We start from the raw sequence: 20479 nt of genomic DNA, 5'->3' as shown, positions 1-20479 counted from the left end.
GACATAATATTCCTTTACACCTAACTATTTTGTTATATATTTCCCTAGGAAAAGGGTAATCTATTGTATAACTATAGTAGTATAGCCAATATCAGGACATTTAGCACTAAAGACATACTACAACCTAAATATTAGTCCATATTCCAAGTTTGAAAATAGTTCAAAGACTTCTATACCTTTATTTTCTTGCCCCAAACCCAATTCAGATACACAGTTCATTTAACATTCATGTCCTTTTAGACTTCTTTAATCCATAGCAATTTCTTTGACTTGATACATTTTCTCCTTTGTTTTGTTTCATTTCTGAGAATTCATTGACTTAATATTTTAAAAGTTTGTGTTGAAGTCTAATATATGCACAGAAATATGTTGTACAGCTTAAATAATTTTTCACAAAGTAAGCATAAATATGTAGCAACCCAGTTGAAGAATACATTATTGCACCTAGAAGCCCCTTTCTGAATTGTTCATTATATCACCATTTCTGCAAGTAGAGGAAAAGATAAATGCTCACAATTTCCCTCTTTAATGATTCTTACTCTCATTACTGAGGTAGAGTCCACAATCCTATTAACAGAGAATTGGCATGTGCTAATAAGATCCTAAAACCAGCTAACATGCTGGCAGATTAAAAACAACAACAAATATAACGAACAGAAAACTCAAGAATCTCAAATAGCATGTTGTTTTATTATGTTGTGAAATATTGTTACCATTCACAAAGAGTAAAACAGCAAAGTATTATTTATGGTAAATTTTATGAACTGAACATTTTTACCATTTGGATACGGATCTGCTTGGTCTTTGCACCATAGACAAGTGGATTGAGAAATGGAGGGACCAGCAAGTAAATGCTAGAAATGAGAATATGGATAAAAGTGGGGATGTGAGAACCAAACCTATGTGCAAAGAAGGAGAAGAAGGCAAGGAAGTAGAACTGGAGGAAGACACAGATGTGAGTGATACAAGTGTTGAATGCTTTCAACCTAGCCTCCTTCTGAGGCAAACGAAAAACTGTGATAAATATCTGTATATAGGACAATGTAATGAAAGAGAGATCAAACACTGCAATGTTGAAAGCCACAAATAGACCATAGATTTTGTTGACCCGTATATTTCCTGCAGCCAGTTTCACAATGGCCATATGCTCACAGTAGGAGTGGGAGATGACTGTTTTGTGGTAAAAATGCAATCGGAATTTTATCAGTACTAGGCAAGGGGCTACAAGAATGGCAGCCCTGAGTGTTACCGCACTTGCTATTTGAGAAATGAGGTGGGGAGTGAAGATAGCAGCATGTCTGAGTGGATAACAGATGGCTACATAGCGGTCCAGGGCCATAGCCAGCAAGATGCCTGATTCTATGCCCTGAAATGTGTGAATGAGCCACATTTGAAGCAAGCAGGAATCAAAATATATCTCTGGTATATGAAACCAGAAGATTCCAAGCATCTTGGGCACAACACTGGTAAGAAGTGCAATATCAGTTACCCCTAGCATGCCTAGGAAAATGTACATGGGCTCATGGAGGCTGGGCTCCAATTTGATGATGATCAGAAGCAAAGAATTTCCAATCATAGCAATGAGATACATAATACAGAATGGAATCCCAATCCAACATTGCACAGACTCTAGGCCTGGGATCCCTATTAGTGTCAACATAGAAGGCATGAAAATTGTGATGTTGGAAATGGACATAGTGTCCTAGGGTCTCCTGATGCAAACAAAAGAATTTCTCAGTCACTGCTACTTCCTCTTTTAATTTCTATTTTCGTGCAAAGCCACAATATTGAATGCATGATTTTTGCTAGAACACTAAGATCATGTCATCCACCTCATTCAAATATAGGAGGTAAAAGGAAGATCCATAATGACACATCATTTTTTAAAGACAGACATCCGCAAGCCCTAAAAATGTGATTTGCCACTGCATTAGATAGAACCAGTCAAATTCCCGAGTAAGGGGATCAACTACTGACTCGTCTGTTATTTCACTTCAGACCTGTGGACAAAAATAGTACGCTTGTTTATTTTCTTGGCAGTTACATTTTAGGCAGAGGTTGATAATTTGCTCCATATTCCACATTCCAATTTCTGCTTTAGTACTCTGTTATTCTCAGTTGTTTCTCAGTCTAAAACAGTCAGTTTGGACTGGCAAAAACTCAGACTTGACCGCTATTAGTGCAGCATGCTATCCAAAAAATAGAATAGACCTGGATAAGCTTGTCGCCTGAAATAAAAATATATTTGTTTATGTAGTGATCTATATTATATATCTCTATTGAAGACTAGATATCTTTCAGAGGAATGTGAAGGAAGAGTTTTAGAAAAGATCACTCAAATACAAAGTTTCTTGCCACCTTTTTACATTTCTAGTAAAACTGTATTAGATTTGCCTATATTTCCAACAGCTGAAATAACTAAGTTTTTGTGTTTAAAATGAATAAAATACATTACTGAATACACATACAAAATAAATAGAGTGGAGGGACCTTTAGGAAACAAGAGACACAGTAGCAACTAATAGAGAGGTAGAGGACTCATTCGTAATGGTCTAAGAATATAATAACATGGGTAAATGTAAATTTAACAGACTCTTCTCTTTTGGGTTTAAATCTTTCAGAGCTGTCATTAGCATGAGATTTGACTAATTTAAGCTCATTAATTTTTCATGAAAAATAGATAGTCTGAAACACTTGAGCCATGTTTTCTGAGCTCAGGCATAAAAATTCAATAGAAAATGAATGGATGGAAGGATATGCTCCTTAAAAGATGTTAAATATAGAACTACACACAGGAGACAGAAAGCTCACCTCAGGATTTCAGAAATGTTTAAGAAGAGAAATTTAGAACAAGTGAAAAAATGTAATCATTACTCAATTCACTGACAAATGATTTTTTTGAAAACTTTGGATCTTACCCGTTATATCAAAGTTGCTAATCTGATCAAAATCATTTCCTGTTAAGCACTGCATATTTTAAATCAAGAAATTATCAAACTGAACATTAGAGAAATGTTTGTAAGTTTGTGAAAATAGGGTTAGGTTTTTTTCATTCTTTCATAGACTCTCCAATAAAGTTTTTTCATGTGAGTAAACTCATGGTCAGTCAACCCTACACTGAATGTCAATAAATGGGGCAGTAATGCAGGAAGCAGCTGTGGTTCCTGCTGCCAAACCACAAATGGAAGACTCAAGAGGTCATTTTAATGCTATAGCTTGTATCAGTTCACATATATTTATGATAGACTAGTCATTAAAATAAACAATTGGATATCCATAGGTTTGCTCCCCAGTGACTAATTTTATATCAATCTACGCATACTTGACTCTAACAATAGTCAAGTTGTTCTTTCTAAAACATAATCAGAATTAGAATGGAAATCCACAGTGTTTAACTTTTTAAAGAGGTAGGAGCAATATTTGAGCATGATCTGATAATAACAGATAGTGGAATGGCAGGTGGGAAGTACATAATTGAGTGCAGAGTTGACTGGATGAAGTGATTACTGTTGAAAAAGCTGACAATGAAACATTACAGAGGTAAACTTGGGAACAGTGAGACTTACTTGCTAGTTGTTGAGTGCCCGTGCTGCTTTTACCAGATATCTGAAAAGTATTGCCAGTTCTTCATATTGACATCTCTCAACATTTATGACACACTGACTCTGCTTATTCCTGTGTGTTATGTGTTCTCAGTCCCTCTTCATTCTATTTGGACTCCCTGTAACAGCACACAGTCAATGTTAGGCATGCGGATCCATTTGGTGCTGGGGCCATCTGCGATGAGTACATATCTCTGGGACAGCCTTTCATGTTTTTTTTCTTGTCTCTTTAATAGACATACTCCGTCTTTCGTAAGTTTGTCTGAGATCATGTTTTTGCATTCATTCTCTAATAAAACCAAAGGCAATATCTGTATTACTTGGAGGCATAGAATCAATTTATTCAGCTTGAATTGAAGAGGAAAGCTGCTAAACATCAGTTTAACATTCTCTAATAAATGTGTGGAGAAAGAGGATTTATAAACATAAAATGAGGGGTTTATTAGCCACCAGTTAAACCACAAGGGATCCACTGAATTTTAGTTATGTCCTCTTGGGTTCGTCCACACTTAATATCCCTGAAATTATTACTACAGCTTACAGATATCTCCTTGCTCTTTTTTTCTCTTGCATAAAATTCTAAATAAGAGATATTTATATACACCAGTGTTCATTTAATAAGTTGAGTTCTTTTTCTGCCTGCCTCATTTCTCAAAGGAAAAAACAAACATAAAGTCTACTACTACTATAGACATGTTTCCTTGACAATGAATTCTACTTAAGTAAATAACCTGGGATACTTCCTTTCAATCAGACAATTTGGGAAGAATAATCTGTATCCATAATATTCTTTTATTATGCACTTATTTCCTGCAGTCTCACTCCTTTGATCTGTATTTTATTGAGACTATTTTTGTACATTCAGTAATTTTTTTTTGGTAAATTTCTCAAACTGACCAATTGTGGTGGACATTTCTAAATCCTACCAGTTGGAGTTCTGAGTAAATGGTTGCACACATGACTATATTTTTTCCACCCCTCCATTTATAACTTCCCTTCTGTTGCTCATCTGTTCCTTCAAAAGAAGTTGTTATGTGTGTCAGATATATGAAGGAATAATTCCATGTTCTGTAAATGAAGAAAAGTATTTCTTCAAATTTTTGAAAATGCAGAGAGATGAATTAGTATAACTTTTATCATGTGTGAAAATCATAAATTCTAAGAAAGTCTTATGCGTATGATACCTTTCTCTTTGATGTATTTTACCCAGTTTCTAGACTTTATTATATGTAACTAGCCTTTAGACATATTTGATGTAATTTGAATATGTTGGCAAATTTAGGATGAATCTTTTCTGTGGGCTGGAGGAAACTGCTGACAATAGATTTCAGGGTGAATGAGAGATAATGATGAAAAATGAAAGACCTATATTCTCTTTCCAGAAATTCTTCTGTGAAGGAGAATGAAAACATTATACTGACTCATGTTGAATGAAACTGATTCAGAGATTTTACTGACATCTATACTTCTCTTCAGCCTATTTTTTATTTCCTGATTTACCATTTTGTGTCCTATCTCTTCTCTTCTAATAATTGTGTTTAAATTTTGGTGACTCCCAAAGTTCTCTCCTGGGTTCTGGCACTGAAGCTATACAAATAACGATAGTTATTTTATCTACTCAAAAGAATTCTGTTATCTCCAATATGTCATCTACTAGAACAATATTCTACACAATTTTTTTTTCATTTTCTTCACTCGATTCCCATTATAGAAGGATAGCATATCTTATCCAGATTTCAGTTCATGCTGAATATTCTTTGAAAAACTGTCCCCAGTTAATTTTGCTCCCAGAAGGATAACAATTCTTTTTATTTTAACATTTGGAAATACATTCATGCCTAAGTCAATCGTTATGTTTGTTGGCTTACACTTTCTTTCTTTCTTTCTTCTTGTTTATTTTTTAATAGTAATTCAATATTCTTTAATATAGAGTGACATCAATTTTAATTCTTTTACCAAAATTGTAGGTATGTATTCATTATGAAGCATGCATCAATCTTGCAAACTAGGCCCTCAGCAGAGTAAGACTTAAGACCATCTCTTATTTTAAAAAAGCTAGTCATTGAGTGACTTGTATCTCAAAAATCTGCTAAAGTGCCAAAATCCACAAAATATGAAGTCGTTATTAATCCCTATATTAAAAAATCAATTGAGTCTCAAAAACAATGCTGAGATAATTCAATGGAGAATAGTCTTTTATACAAATAATGTTTAAACAACAGGAAAGTCATTTTAAAAAGTTAACTTTCTACTTAACAAATAATAATAACTTGAAATTGTTTATAAACCTAAATGTAAGATCTAAAATTATACAATTGCTAGGAGAAAACAACATTTTTTGTGATCATGTTAGGCAAACATTTCTTAGAAAGGACCAAAAAACATAAAACAAGAGTATAAACTGATTAATATTAGACTTCAAGAAAGTCAAAACTATTGGTTAACATGTTACAGAAACAGTAAAATAAAACCAGAGACTGGGAGGCAATATTTGCAAAATACATGAATGTGAATGTATTAGTCACTCAGTTGTGTCCAACTCTTTGTGACCCATGGACTGTAGCCCACCAGGCTCCTCTGTCCATGGGATTCTCGAGGCAAGAATACTGGAGTAGGTTGCCATTCCCTTCTCCAGAGGATCTTCCCAATCCAGGGACTGAACCTGCATCTCCTGCATTACAGGCAGATTCTTTACCATCTGAGCTACCAGGGAAGAAAAATACATAGATAGTCATTTTTTTCTTAAATCCAGGATATGCTTAAACATTCACAACAATTAGAAAGATAAATTCATTAAAAATGGCTTTGTTTAATAGCTCTTCAAATTTTTGCCCCTCATGAGATGGTATTGTAATACAGAAGAGAGTGTAGTGTAAAGTTACAATTATTATCACAATTGAAGAAGCTAGAGATAGAAAACTAACTAAAATACATATAAACCCAGAAATCCATCCTTACTAGATAGCTGTGCTGTGCTCAATCATGCCCAACTCTTTGTGACTCCATGGACTGTGGCTCACCAGGCTCTTCTGTCCATGGTATTTTCCAAACAAGAATACTGGAGTGGATTGCCATTTCCTTCTCCAAGGGATCTTCCTCACCCAGGGATCAAACCAGTTCTCCTGCATTGGCAGGTAGATTCTTTATCACTAGACCACCAGGGAAGCCCAGAAATATTAATATATTAAGAAATGTTTAGGAATATTTCTAAAACTACATCAGAAAGATTTTTAAATTACTTAACATAGACACACAAAAATACACATATGGCATTTAAGCACATGAAAAGAACCACAGCATCTTTATCTTTTAGAGGATGCAAATTAAAATTATGATCAGATGTAATTACTCATCAACTACAATAGATGAAGATTTAAAGATTAATATTGCCAATCATTGGTGATAATGAGGAACATCCGGAACTCTCATACACAGGTGATGAGAGCGTAAAATTGTATGGCCATTAGTGAGAGCAGTTTAAAATTTGTTTAAAAGTTAATCTTGCACATAACAAATACTCCAACATTTCCATGCTTAGTATTTATACAAGAAGAAGAAAAATGTTAATGTATGTGAGAGATTTACTCAAATAATCATATCAGTATTGTTCTTAATGGTCTAAAATTTTAAATATGTAGTTTTGTTTGAAAATACATTAACATAAGACTTTTATCCCTGAAGACTAAAAATTGGCTGGAACTGCATAGCTTCTGCCTTTTTTGTACAGGGACAAGTCTCTTCCATAGCTCTGTCTTCACTAGTCTCTACTGTTTTATATTTAGTCTCTTTTGTCTTGTGTCTGTAATATTTCTGCCCCAATAAGTATTGTAATTATTTCAGATTTGGATGAAAAGCATAATTTTGACATCATGTTCTCTCTGTGCCAGGAGACTATTTCAAGAATATGTCTCTCTTCTCTGATGGCAGGGTTAGGAAAGTGCTGGTAGAGTGTGTCAGACTTTCAGCAGAGCTCTGCTCTTGAACTAACCTCCTTCTTGCCTTCTTTCTTTCTTTCCCTCACACCCCACCCTCTTTTCCCTCTTCTCCTCATTCTTATTCTCTTCTTTGCTTCTTTCTAAGAATTAAAAGTAAACATAAATTTGGAGGGCATAGTAATATGTTTGACTTAAAGAATAAATTTGGACTTTTCTAACAATGTCAATCTGATTTCAACAATGAGAAATGATTTTTGTAAAATTGGTACACATTTAACATTTTTACACATAAAAGATATATTGCAGATCCAAAGACTTAGCAGAAGTATATTTAAATCACATATGCAATAAAATATTATAAAAATAATATATTTTAAATCTATTTAAAGTTAAGGTGAAAAATATTAGATGTCAACATTAAAATATAATAATTGATACATAACTGATTTTAAAAATTTAGGGAGCATAAGAGTGAAAATTGTTGCAAACTACTACTCTAAATCCCCTCTTTTTTTTTAGTTAATTTATTTATTTTAATTGGAGAATAATTACTCTACAATATTGTGATGATTTTTGCCATACATCAACATGAATAGGCCACAGAATATAATTTTTAATAAGGAAGATGCATCAATGTGTGTTTGTTTGAATAAAAGTTGTTTTGTTGTTCAGTGACCAAGTTGTGTCCGACTCTTTGCAAACCCATGGACTGCAGCACGCCAGGCCTCCCTGTCCCTCACCATCTCCCAGAGTTTGCCCAAGTTCATATCCATTGAATTGGTGAAGCCATCCCACCATCTCATCCTCTGTTGCCCTCTTCTCCTTCTGCCTTCAATCCTTCCCACCATCAGGGTCTTTTCCAATGAGCCAGCTGTTCACATAAGGTGGCCCAAGTATTGGAATTTCGGCTTCAGTTTCACTCCTTCCGAAGAGTATTTAGTGTTGATTTCCTTTAAAATTGACTGGTTTGATCTTCTTGCTTTCCAGGGGACTCTCAAGAGTCTTCTCCAGCACTATAGTTTGAAAGCATCAATTCTTTGACACTCTGCCTCTGTTGTCAGGCTCTCACATCCATACATGACTACTGGAAAACCATAGCCTTCTTTGGTTTTTAATACACTGTCTAGGTTTGTCGTAGCTTTCCTGCCAAGAAGCAATTGTCTTCTAATTTCATGGCTGCAGTCACCATTCTCAGTGATTTTAGAGCTCAAGAAAAGGAAATCTGTCACTGCTTCCACCTTTTCACCTTCTATTTGCCATGAACTGATGGGACTGGATGCCACAATCTTAGTATTTTTTTAAAAATTGATTTATTTATTTTAATTGGAGGCTAATTCTTTACAATATTGTAGTGGTTTTTGCCATACATTGACATGAATCAGCCATGAGTGTACATGTGTCCCCCATTTTGAAACCCCTCCCACGTCCCTCCCCATCCCATCCCTCAGGGTCGTCCCAGTGCCCTGAGTGCCCTGTCTCATGCGTCAAACCTGGACTGGCAATCTATTTCACATATGGTAATATACATATTTCAGTGCTATTCTCTCAGAACATCCCACCCTCACCTTCTCCCACAGAGTACAAAAGTCTCTTCTTTATATCTGTGTCTCTTTTGCTGTCTCGCATATAGGGTCATTGTTATTGTCTTTCTAAATTCCATATATATGCATTAATATACTGTATTGGTGTTCTTCTCTCTGACTTACTTCACTCTGTATAATAGGCTCCAGTTTCATCCACCTCATTAGAACTGATTCAAATATGTTCTTTTTAATAGCTGAGTATTACTCCATTGTGTATATGTACCACAGCTTTCTTATCCATTCATCTGCTGATAGACATCTAGGTTGCTTCCACATCCTACCTATTGTAAACAGTGCTGTGATGAACATTGGGGTACACGTGTCTCTTTCAATTCTGGTTTCCTTGGTGTGTATGCCCAGCAGTGGGATTGCTGGGTAGTATGGCAGTTCTATTTCCAGTTTTTTAAGGAATCTCCACACTGTTCTCCCATAGTGGCTATACTAGTTTGCATTCCCACCAACAGTGTAAGACGGTTCCCTTTTCTCCACACCCTCTCCAGCATTTATTATTTGTAGACTTTTTGATGGCAGCCATTCTGACCGGCATGAGATGGTACCTCATTGTGGCTTTGATTTGCATTTCTCTGATAATGAGTGATGTTGAGAATCTTTTCATGTGTTTGTTAGCCATCCGTATATCTTTTTTGGAGAAATGTCTGTTTAGTTCTTTGGCCCATTTTTTGATTGGGTAGTTTATTTTTCTGGTATTGAGATGCATGAGCTGCTTGTATATTTTTGAGATTAATTCTTTGTCAGTTGCTTCGTTTGCTATTATTTTCTCCCATTCTGAAGGCTATCTTTTCACCTTGCTTATAGTTTCCTTCATTGTGCAATTAGGTCCCATTTAATTTAATTAGGTCCCATTTGTTTATTTTTGCTTTTATTTCCATTACTCAGGAGGTGGGTCATAGGGGATCCTGCTGTGATTTATGTCAGAGAGTGTTTTGCCTATGTTTTCCTCTAGGAGTTTTATAGTTTCTGGTCTTACATTTAGATCTTTAATCCATTTTGAGTTTATTTTTGTGTATGGTGTTAGAAAGTGTTCTAGTTTCATTCTTTTACAAGTGGTTGACCAGTTTTCCCAGCACCACTTATTAAAGAAATTGTCTTTTTTCCATTGTATATTCTTGCCTCCTTTGTCAAAGATAAGGTGTACGTAGGTGCATGGTACAACCCCCACTCTTAATTGCTCCCCATTATACTGCCCATTCAGTAAACAGCAAACATGCCCAAACTATTAATAGGAGAATAAAAATTTAATCAACAATGAGATTTCATCTTTTCATCCCTCAGACTGCTAAAGATTTAAAGTCTGATAAAGTCCAGCAGTTGTGAAGTCATGAGTAAATAGTTTATAAGAATGTATATTTTGGTAGGTAATTTTATTATTGGGAACTATATATTCAAGAGGTTTATAATTACTTGTCTTAGATGCTGTAAAGGAAATTATGAATGCTAAAGAAGTATATTGTAAGGCATCGAAGAATCATTTCTTAATTCTCAAAGTTGTACAATTTAGGGTTGAAAACAATATCACATGCCATTTTTTCTAATCATTTTTTGCTTAAATTTCCTCTATCTCAGAAAAATTCACCTCATTTTGTATTTAGCCATCATGATACTCACCTTCAGTATGCAACATTTTATTCTTGTACCTTATTTTAAAAACTTCACAGATTACAGAAATATTAACTTAAAAACAATAATTTTTTCCAAATCTCACCCATTTAGTTGTAACAATTTTCAACATTTGATTTATAGTCTTCCAGGTTGCCTGGCACTAAAGGTTCTACCCATTTTAAATTGTAATTGATATTATCAAATTACCTACCCAAATGTACACTTTCCCTTCTTGTTAACTGAAAACTGTTCTAGAATAGTCCCCTAAATTGCTAAAACCTCCTTTACTATGATAGGATAAAAACTTTAGGCCATAAATTTAAGGTTGATTTTAGTATCTATTTCACAGAGAATGAAAACTTAGATTTTTTTTTTCCTGTTGTCCCAGAGTTGTATTAAAACCTAAAGTTGAAGAAAAAAATCAGTAAGTATTCCTAACTTATGAATAGTTGACATGGTTTATAAATTGTATTTGTCCCTGCTGCTGCTACTGATTACCATCTCTATTGCCCACCATTTTCCCATTTCCTGCTCAAATCTCAGCACTTGAGAGAGTGAGGGCATTCGTGATTTGTCCTAGAGCTTCCTTATTCCCTGCTCTTGGGCGAGCAGACAGTTGTGATTTTCCACACCTGGGCCCAAGGGAGTCAGATTCAAAAAATTGCCATGAAGATTGGACATTTCTCAAAAAAGTGAGAGACTGACACTCTTGTCCTCTAAATATTTAATTTCCTACAAAATCTGGAGATTAATTTGTGCATGCTATTAGCATTTCTCTCTCATTGCTATGTCTCTGTTTCCCTCTTGTTCACTAGGAAATAAAAAGGATACAAAGTTTACAAACTCATGAAAATTGATTGCTGTGTCAAATTTACCACTATGCTACTATTCTGTAGCATAATATTTATAATGGCTTAGGAATTTGATAACACTTGATGAATTAATTAAAATGAATAATTTTACTGCTTATGAGTTTTGTGCCTATAACTTTATGAATGACCCTACAAATATGCTGAAATTTTTAGACTTTATTTTCTAATTACAAACATAAAGATATAATTTCTGTTTGTTTTGTTTTTTATAAGAACGGTTAACATATACTTCCTCCATTTTTTTAAAGAAGACCCAGATGACCAAGAAACAAAATCAAGAACTAGATTTACTGAGTACCTGGATACTGGAGAACATTAAGCCTTGGGCATATCTAAATTCATTGAGAGATGCACAATTTGTGAATCTTTCCAGAACTAGATGTTTACAAGAGTACACTCAAGCAGGTACTAAAAAAATTAAAGAGAAATGTAAAGGAGAAACATTCAGTATTTTCCTCCTTTATGCTTCTCATTCCCATTACCCATCTAGGATCCACAATCCTATCGACTGCTGTCATGGGCTAATAGCCAATAGCTAACATGCTTGCAAATTGAAAAAAAATTAAATAGAAAACTTGAGCAAAACTTGTTATTGGAAAAAACATTTCCAGTAACAAGGACTTTTTGTTGTTTTATCATGTTGGGAAATAGTGTTACTATTCACAAAAAGGTAAACATGAAAGTTTTTCTCACAGTAAATTTTTTGAACAAAATATTTTTACCATATGGACACGGATCTGCTTGGTCTTTGCACCATAGACAAGTGGATTAAGAAATGGAGGGACCAGCAGATAAGTGCTAGAAAAGAGGATGTGAATATAAGGAGGGATGTGAGAACCAAATCTATGTGCAAAGAAGGAGAAGAAACCAAGGGAGTAGAACTGGAGGAAGACACAGATGTGAGCGACACAAGTGTTGAATGCTTTCAACCTAGCCTCCTTCTGAGGCAAACGAAAAACTGTGATGAATATCTGTATGTAGGACAATGTGATTAATACAATGTCAAGCCCTGCCACAGTGAAGGCCACAAACAAACCGCAGATTTTGTTGACCCTGATATTTTCTGCAGCCAGTTTCACAACAGCCATATGTTCACAGTAGGAGTGAGAGATGACTGTTGTATGATAAAATTGTAATCGAAACTTTATCAGTACTAGGCATGGTGCTACAAGAATGGCAGCCCTGAGTGTTACCATAGCTGCTATTTGAGTGACTACCTGGTGAGAGAAGATGGCAGCATGTCTGAGTGGATAACAGATGGCTACATAGCGGTCCAGGGCCATGGCTAGGAGGATGCCTGACTCTGTGCACTGAAATGTGTGGATGAGCCACATTTGAAGCAAGCAAGAATCAAAATATATCTCTGTTACATGAAACCAGAAGATTCCAAGCATCTTGGGCACAATGCTTGTGCTGAGAGCAATATCTGTGACTCCTAGCATGCCTAGGAAAATATACATGGGCTGATGGAGGCTGCGTTCTGATTTGATGATAATCAAAAGCAAGAAATTTCCAATCAAAGCGATTAGATACATGGCACAAAATGGAATCCCAATCCAGCACTGCACAGATTCTAGGCCTGGGATCCCTATAAGGGTCAACACAGAAGGCATGAAGACTGTAACGTTGGAAATGGACATAATCCTTGAGTCTCCTGATGCAAACCCAAGTTTCTCGTTCAATCCTACTTTCTTTCCATCTTCCTGTTTTTGCCCAAAGTCATCGTATTGAGTGTCTCTGATTTATGCAGAAATCTTGGATAATATCATCAGTCTCATTTACATGTAAAGGGTAAAACAAAGGTCAGCAGAGAGACATCACTGTTTTTAGGAAAGACATCCACAGACATAGTACCATAGTTCTCGTACCACAATAAAATGTTATGTGCAGAGCTGGGCAATGCTTTAAAACCTGAAAAATAATTGAATTGGGAAATAAACTGCTGTATTGACTATTATTTCATTCCAGACCTGTGGACAAAGAAAATAGATGTTTATATTGTGTGAAAGTTGCATTTTAATCAGAGTTTAATGAATCTCTCCACATAACATATTTCAGTTAACAGCTTTACTAGTCTCTTTTTCTCTATTGGCTGCTTTCTAAATCACTTCAATCATGTCCGACTCTTTGTGACCGCAAGCACTGTGCCTACCAGGGTCCTCTGTCCACGGGATTCTCCAGGCAAGAATACTGGAGTGGTTTGCTACGACCTCCTCCAGGGGATCTTCCTGACTCATGGATAGAACCTGCATCTCTTAAGTCCCCTGCATTGGCAGGCAGGCTCTTTACCACTAGGACAACCTGGGAAGCATCTCTTTTTCTTAGTTGTCTCTAAATCAGGCACAGTTGGCTTGGACCAGCAAATACACAATCTCTGATCAGTATATTAGAATGAAAAATTCCCTATTAAAGAGGATATAGGTAGAAACTCTTGTCATTCAAAAGCATAATGTTTATCCAGCAATCTTTACAATCTGTCTTTATGTAAGATTGGTAGTCCTTTATGAGAATGTGAAGGAAGAGTTGAAAGAAAGGTCATTCAAATCCATGTACATTTAGCAAATTTGGGCAAAAGTTCTTTGTTACATTTTACATTTCTAATAAAACTGTACTATTTTTGCCTATATTTTTAAAAGCTGAGTTACATAAAATTTATCATGTGCTTAAAAATTAATGATTTCAAATCAAAGATTAAAAAAATTCTTTTATATGTAGTATAAGATACCTAGAGGAGAGGGAATCTTTAGGACTTAAGGGGAGCAGCAGCAGCAATGTATAGTGGCAAGAGGACTCATTCTTAATGGCTCAGGGGTTAATAGGACATGGGCAAAAGGGTAACTTGACTGAAATACAGGCTGTTTCTTGGGTTTAAAATGTCCATAATGGCCATTAATATGAGAATCATCTAACTGAGGCTCATGTATTCTTCACAAAATAGATAATCTGGAATACTTGGGCTTTCTGGTAGCTCAGTTGGTAAAAAATCCACCTGCAAAGTAGGAGACTTGGATTCGATCCCTGGGTTGGGAAGAGCCCCTGGAGAAGGGAAAGGCTACCCACTCCAGTATTCTGGCCTGAGAATTTCATAGACTGTGTAGTCCATGGGTTCATAAAGAGTCTGACATGACTGAATGACTTCCACATAGCTGCCATTAATATGAGAATTGTCCAATTGAGGCTCATGAATTCTTCATGAAATAGATAATCTGGAATACTTAGTGGTTGCCATGTAGGAGCATGAAAATAGGATTTATGGTCTTGTAAGGGGTCACAACAACCAACCAAGTAGTACTTGCAGATGTGAATATTGTAAACTATCAATAATACATCACTTAAAGTACATCTCTCTGTTTCAAAAAATTTATATAACTCTGCTTTGATTTCTAATAGGGGGGTACAGTTCTCAGAACTTTCTGAGATGATGTTCCTGGTTTATAATCTTCAATTTGTTGTTCAGTCACTAAGCCATCCCTGACTCTTTACAATGCCATGAACTGGAGCACACCAGGCTTCCCTGTCCTTCACTGTCTCCCAGAGTTTACTCAAGCTCATGTCCATCGAGTCGGTGATGCCATTCAACCATCTCACCCTCTGTCATCCTCTTCTCCTGCCCTCCATCTTTACCATCATCAAGGTTTTTTCCAGTGAGTCAGCTCTTCACATCAGGTGGCCAAAGTATTGAAACTTCAGCTTCAGCATCAGTTCTTTCACTGAATATTCAGGACTGATCTCCTTTAAGATGGACTGGTTGGATCTCCTTGCAGTCCAAGGGAGTCTCAAGCGTCTTCTCCAACATCACAATTAAAAGGCATCAATTCTTTGGCTTTCAGTCTTCTTAATGGTCCAACTCTCACATTCGCACATGACTACTGGAAAAACCATATCTTTGACTAGACGGACATTTGTTGGCAAAGCGATGTCTCTGCTTTTTAATAAGATGTCTAGGTGTGTCTTAAGTTTTCTTCCAAGGAGCAGTTATCATTCAATTTCATGGGTGCAGTCACCATCAGCAGTGATCTTGGAGCCCAAGAAAATAAGATCTGTCACTGCTTCCATTGTTTCCCCATCTATTTGCCATGAAGTGATGGGACTGGATGTCATCATCTTTGTTTTTTGAATGTTGAGTTTTAGGCCAATTTTTTTTTCACTCTCTTCTTTCACCTTCACCAAGAGGCTCTTTAGGCCCTCTTCACTTTCTGCCATTAAGGTGGTATCATCTGCATATCTGAGGTTATTGATATTTCTCCTGGCAATCTTGATTCCAGCTTGTGCTTCATACAGCCCAGCATTTTGCATGATGTACTCTGCATATAAGTTAAAGAAACAAGGTGACAATACACAGAGTTGATGTACTTGTTTTCCAATTTTGAACCAGTCCACTGTTTCATATCTGGCTCTAAATGCTGCTTCTTGGCCAGCAAATAGATTTCTCAGGAGGCAGGTAAGGTGATCTGGTATTCTCATCTCTTGAAGAATTTTCCACAGTTTGTTGTGATCCACACAGTCGAAGGCTTTAGCAGAATCAATGAAGCAGAGTGGATGTTTTTCTGGAATTATCTTACTTTTTTCTATGATCCAACAGATGTTGGCAATTTGATCTCCAGTTCCTCTACCTTTTCTAAATCCAGCTTGTACATTTGGAAGTTTTCACTTCACGTACTGTTCAAGCCTAGCTGAAGGATTTTGAGCATTATCTCACTAGTATGTGAAATGAGCACAGTTGTTCAATAATTTGAACATTCTTTGGCATTGCTTTTCTTTGGGATTGGAATGAAAACTGACCTTTTCCAGTCTTGTGGCTGTTGTGGACAACTCAACAAACAAAAATGTTGTCAAGTTTTCCAAAACTGAGTGCAGCACTTTAATAACATCATCTTTTAGGATTTTAAATAGCTAAGTTGGAATTTCATCACCTCTACTAGCTTTGTTTGTAGTAATGCTTCCTAAGGCCCACTAGACTTCACACTGCAGGATTCTAGCTCTAGGCAAATGACCTCACCATTGTGGTTATTTGGGTCATTAAGATTTTTTTTTATATTGTTTTTCTGTGTATTGTTGCCATGTCTTCTTAATCTCTTCTGCTTCTGTTAGGTCCTTGCCATTTCTATCCTTAATGTGCCCATCTTTGCATGAAGTGTTCCCTTGGTATCTCTAATTTTCTTGATGATACCTTTACTCTTTCCCATTCTGTTGTTTTTCTCTTTCTTTTCACTGTTCACTTAAGAAAGCTTTCTTATCTCTCCTTGCTATTCTTTGGAACTCTGCATTCACTTGGTTATATCTTTCTTTTTGTCCTTTGCCTTTCCCTTCTCTTCTTTTCTCAGCTATTTGTAAGGCCTCCTCAGACAACTGTTTTGGCTTCTTGCATTTATTTTTCTTGGGACGGTTTTGGTCAATGCCTCCTGTACAATGTTGTGAACCTCTGTCCATGGTTCTTCAGGCACTCTGTCTATGAGATCTAATCCCTTGAATCTGTTTGTCACTTCCACTGTATAATCATAAGGGATTTGATTTGGGCCATACCTGAATGGCCTAGTGGTTTTACCTTACTTTCTTTGAACCTAGATCTCTTAGGGAAATTTTTTACCATCTGAGTCACCAGGGAACACTTTAAGAGGTGGAGAGTGAAGAGAGACAGGTGGTACAGGAGTGGTAAAGTGTTAAGTCACTCTGTTATATGACTCTTTGTTACCCTATGGACTGTAGCCCTGTCAGGCTCCTCTATGCAAGTAATTCTCTAGGCAAGAATACTGAAATGGGTAACCATTCCCTTCCCTAGGGGATTTTCCCAACTCAGGGATCAAACCTGGGTCTTCTACATGGCAGGCAGAATTTTCTCCATCTGAGCCACCAGGGAAGCCCAATGTTCAATTGGGCACAAATGAAATTTTCAACTTCTTAGATTACTTTTTTCATTGACACAACTTTATGAGTCCTGATGATACTCTTCTAAGGCAGCGTTTTCCCAAAGAAGAGAAAAAAGGTGAAATCACTCAGTCATGTCTGACTCTTTGTGACCACATGGACTATAGCCTACCAGGCTCCTCCATTATGGGATTTTCCAGGCAAGAGTACTGGAGTGGGTTGCCATTTCCTTTTCCAAGGGATCTTCCAGACCCAAGGATCGAACTTGCGTCTCCTGCATCACAGGCAGAGCCTTTACTCTCTGAGCCACCAGGGAGGCCCTAGGTTTCCTAACCTTAGTGCAGCTGACATGTAGTTCAGATCAATTTTTTGTTTTGGGGTAATTTTCTGCATTGTAGAAGGTTTAACAACATTCTTCTTTCCTGCACATTGGATGTCAGTAGCTCTCTCTTGTTTTGGCAATGAAAAGTATGTTCAGGTATCACCAAATATCTCCTGGATGTGAAAGGAATCACACATCACCTCACTTGCTAAACATTGTTGTATAGTTTTATACAGCAGAAAAAAAAAACAGTTTTTAATGTATAAGAATTGATAGTTTTATGACTTAATCCAAATGTGCAGAATAAATTGCTTATAAAAGGGAATCGTTTTTCAATAGAAATTAACCAGGTAAAAGAGCTGAAGAAGGGCACTCCAAGATAGTTTGTACAAAAATCACAGAAGCCTGTGAGATATGGTGAGGCTGTATATCAATAAACATTTATCACATATAAATCAGTTCATAAGCAGATTGATGGTTAATATAAAGTATTGAATATCACGTGTGAAGTTAGTATTTTAAACCATTTGATTTTTCATTTTGGGGTTGAAGAATAGGTTTCTGTGGAAGGTAAAAAAATATCATCTGCTGGGAAGCTAATTAATGGCTTGAAAAACATGGCAGCTAAGTGTAAAGGGATCTAGTCACAAACACACTTGTGACAGTGCATAAGTATATCATAAAGTAATGTGGTACAGCAAAAGAATAATAAGAATGGAAAATATGTGAAACTCATTGTCTTTATGTAGCAGAAATTAGAGGAGATGAGGTTAAAAGTGTGTGGGTTGAGAATTACAGCGATGAATGACAAAAGACAAGCTGAAATCACTCTGTGTGTTTAGAAAGGGAGTAAAGCTATCTTAAACTCTTGAAATTCATAAGCCTGGGTAAATATACCTGGGTCATCTTATAGCATAAAATCTGAATTATTAATATTCCTTACAACTCCAATTTTAAATCAAGCCAAATCCCAGGATCTAAAAGATTTAAGGAATCCAGGTCTCTAATTCCATACTCTCTACAATCTCAGGAATATTTCCTCTTGAAAGGCTCCACTGATCTCATTCATCCACTGATCTCTGTCTCAAGTCCTCCAGTGAATATAGAGGACTCTTTTTGTTTTCTGAAATAGCTTATCATGTTTTAGGAAAGCTCCAAATGACAAATATATATTCTTTATAATGAACCCTAAATTGCCTCTTTTTAAAAATTTTAAAGTCTCAAATATATGCTCCAATGATACACATTAGCCTTGGTTCATGGCTGTTAATTGTCCAGGATCTGAAGCCACTCAACAGAATTTAAATCCTGGATGCTCCTATTTAGCTTTGCCTGCCCTGCACTCAGTTATGAAATTTTACATTGTCTCAGTTTCTTTATTATAAAGAAATATCATGGATAGAAACAAATTATGATGTTATTATATTACATGATATAATCTATCTAAATATTTGGAAGGAATCATAAGGTGCATTGATCTGTAAATAAATGCCAGCTATTAATCAATGCACATTTATCTTTTTCTCACAAATATCTTGAGATATTAAATGAGTCCTTTATGTGAAAGAGCATTTCTACAGAATTACTTGATGGGTATCTTTTTTCCTGCATCTTTTTCATTTCCAGTATGAGCATGTGTAATTTCCTGACCTTTTAACAAACAGACTTTCCATTCATCTATCAACAAAGACATTCTCCAAAAATCTTTCTTTTTTCAAACTTGCCACCAAGTGTAGCATTAACTGATTCAAAAATGCTGTGAAAAGCATGGGCCAAATCTCCCTAGTGATTGAGCACTCAACTACTATAAGAATATATTGCTTTTTTTTTCATCCTGGAATTATATTGGATCACATGGCATATACATTCTTTTTGAAACCAGGTTTCCAGTTTCCCATAATCAGTGCAGAATCTCTATCCCCAAAGACTTACCAGGGACCATCTGTGATAATACACAGAGAAGCCATAAAGAAGGAAATGTTCTGACATTTCAGATAGTGAAGGGTGGATGTTTTATACTATAGGATGCACCTGGGGACAGGTTTTCACAAATCTCTGGTGCGTGTTAAATTTCACTGGGGACAAGGATGGAAAAGAAAGCACCCTATCATTCAGAACATACAAGATTTATTCTCTAATAATTGGTTTAGCATCTAAAAATAATTTTCAAACTCTGGTTCCATTTTAGGACTGGGAACCAAAATGAGCCTCTTTTTAAAAATTCCTGAGAGAAGACAGTGTCAACGACCATATAAAACAAATCAATGACACTTATTTACAAAAGTAATGGGACAATAAAGGTAAATAAAAACAGCTTGAGATATTCAGACTAGTCAGCATAGACATACTGACAGAGAAATAAAATAATATGTTTTTAATCTAATTCTATATTTCTAATTTAAGGTCATTGACTTCTTATTTAGGGTCCTAATAGGTGCTGACTTTGGAACATTCACCTCAGCCTCAGTTACAGTCAATTTCTGAGCTTCTTCCATGTAAGAGCTGATTACACAAATCCTTCCAGTATCCAAACTCTCTCTCTCCAAGTTGTTCCAGTCATGTTCAGAATTATTATGAAAGGATTGTATATATTTTCACAAATTGATATCAACTTCCCAACCTGAAACTGTTATCTATGACAGGTATTTACTAGGTTGAAAGAAGACTTTGTGCTTTCCAA

General features: G+C 35.9%; 2 protein-coding genes across 2 annotated transcripts; both read right to left on the bottom strand.

Moving 5' to 3' along the window:
* Window positions 1-85: 85 nt before the first annotated feature.
* LOC145525694 (olfactory receptor 52A1-like) lies at window positions 86-6244 on the bottom strand. Its single transcript, XM_081539218.1, has one exon. The coding sequence runs from the start codon at window positions 1694-1696 to the stop codon at window positions 758-760; it is 939 nt and encodes a 312-aa protein (XP_081395344.1). The 5' UTR covers window positions 1697-6244; the 3' UTR covers window positions 86-757.
* Window positions 6245-12301: 6057 nt separating this feature from the next.
* Window positions 12302-15464, bottom strand: LOC145525672 (olfactory receptor 52A1). Its single transcript, XM_081539199.1, has one exon. It carries the CDS (start codon window positions 13250-13252, stop codon window positions 12302-12304), a length of 951 nt encoding a protein of 316 aa, XP_081395325.1. The 5' UTR covers window positions 13253-15464.
* Window positions 15465-20479: the final 5015 nt, after the last annotated feature.

This window comes from Giraffa tippelskirchi, chromosome 11 (assembly GCF_054371585.1).
Source record: "Giraffa tippelskirchi isolate mGirTip1 chromosome 11, T2T-mGirTip1v1.2.pri, whole genome shotgun sequence".
Taxonomy (NCBI): domain Eukaryota; kingdom Metazoa; phylum Chordata; class Mammalia; order Artiodactyla; family Giraffidae; genus Giraffa; species Giraffa tippelskirchi.
This window is presented reverse-complemented; position numbering and strand designations above follow the sequence as displayed.

Bases quoted from the DNA above. Each gene is read 5' to 3' on its own strand.
- LOC145525672 (XM_081539199.1), bottom strand. From the start codon at position 13,252: ATGTCCATTTCCAACGTTACAGTCTTCATGCCTTCTGTGTTGACCCTT.
- LOC145525694 (XM_081539218.1), bottom strand. From the start codon at position 1,696: ATGTCCATTTCCAACATCACAATTTTCATGCCTTCTATGTTGACACTA.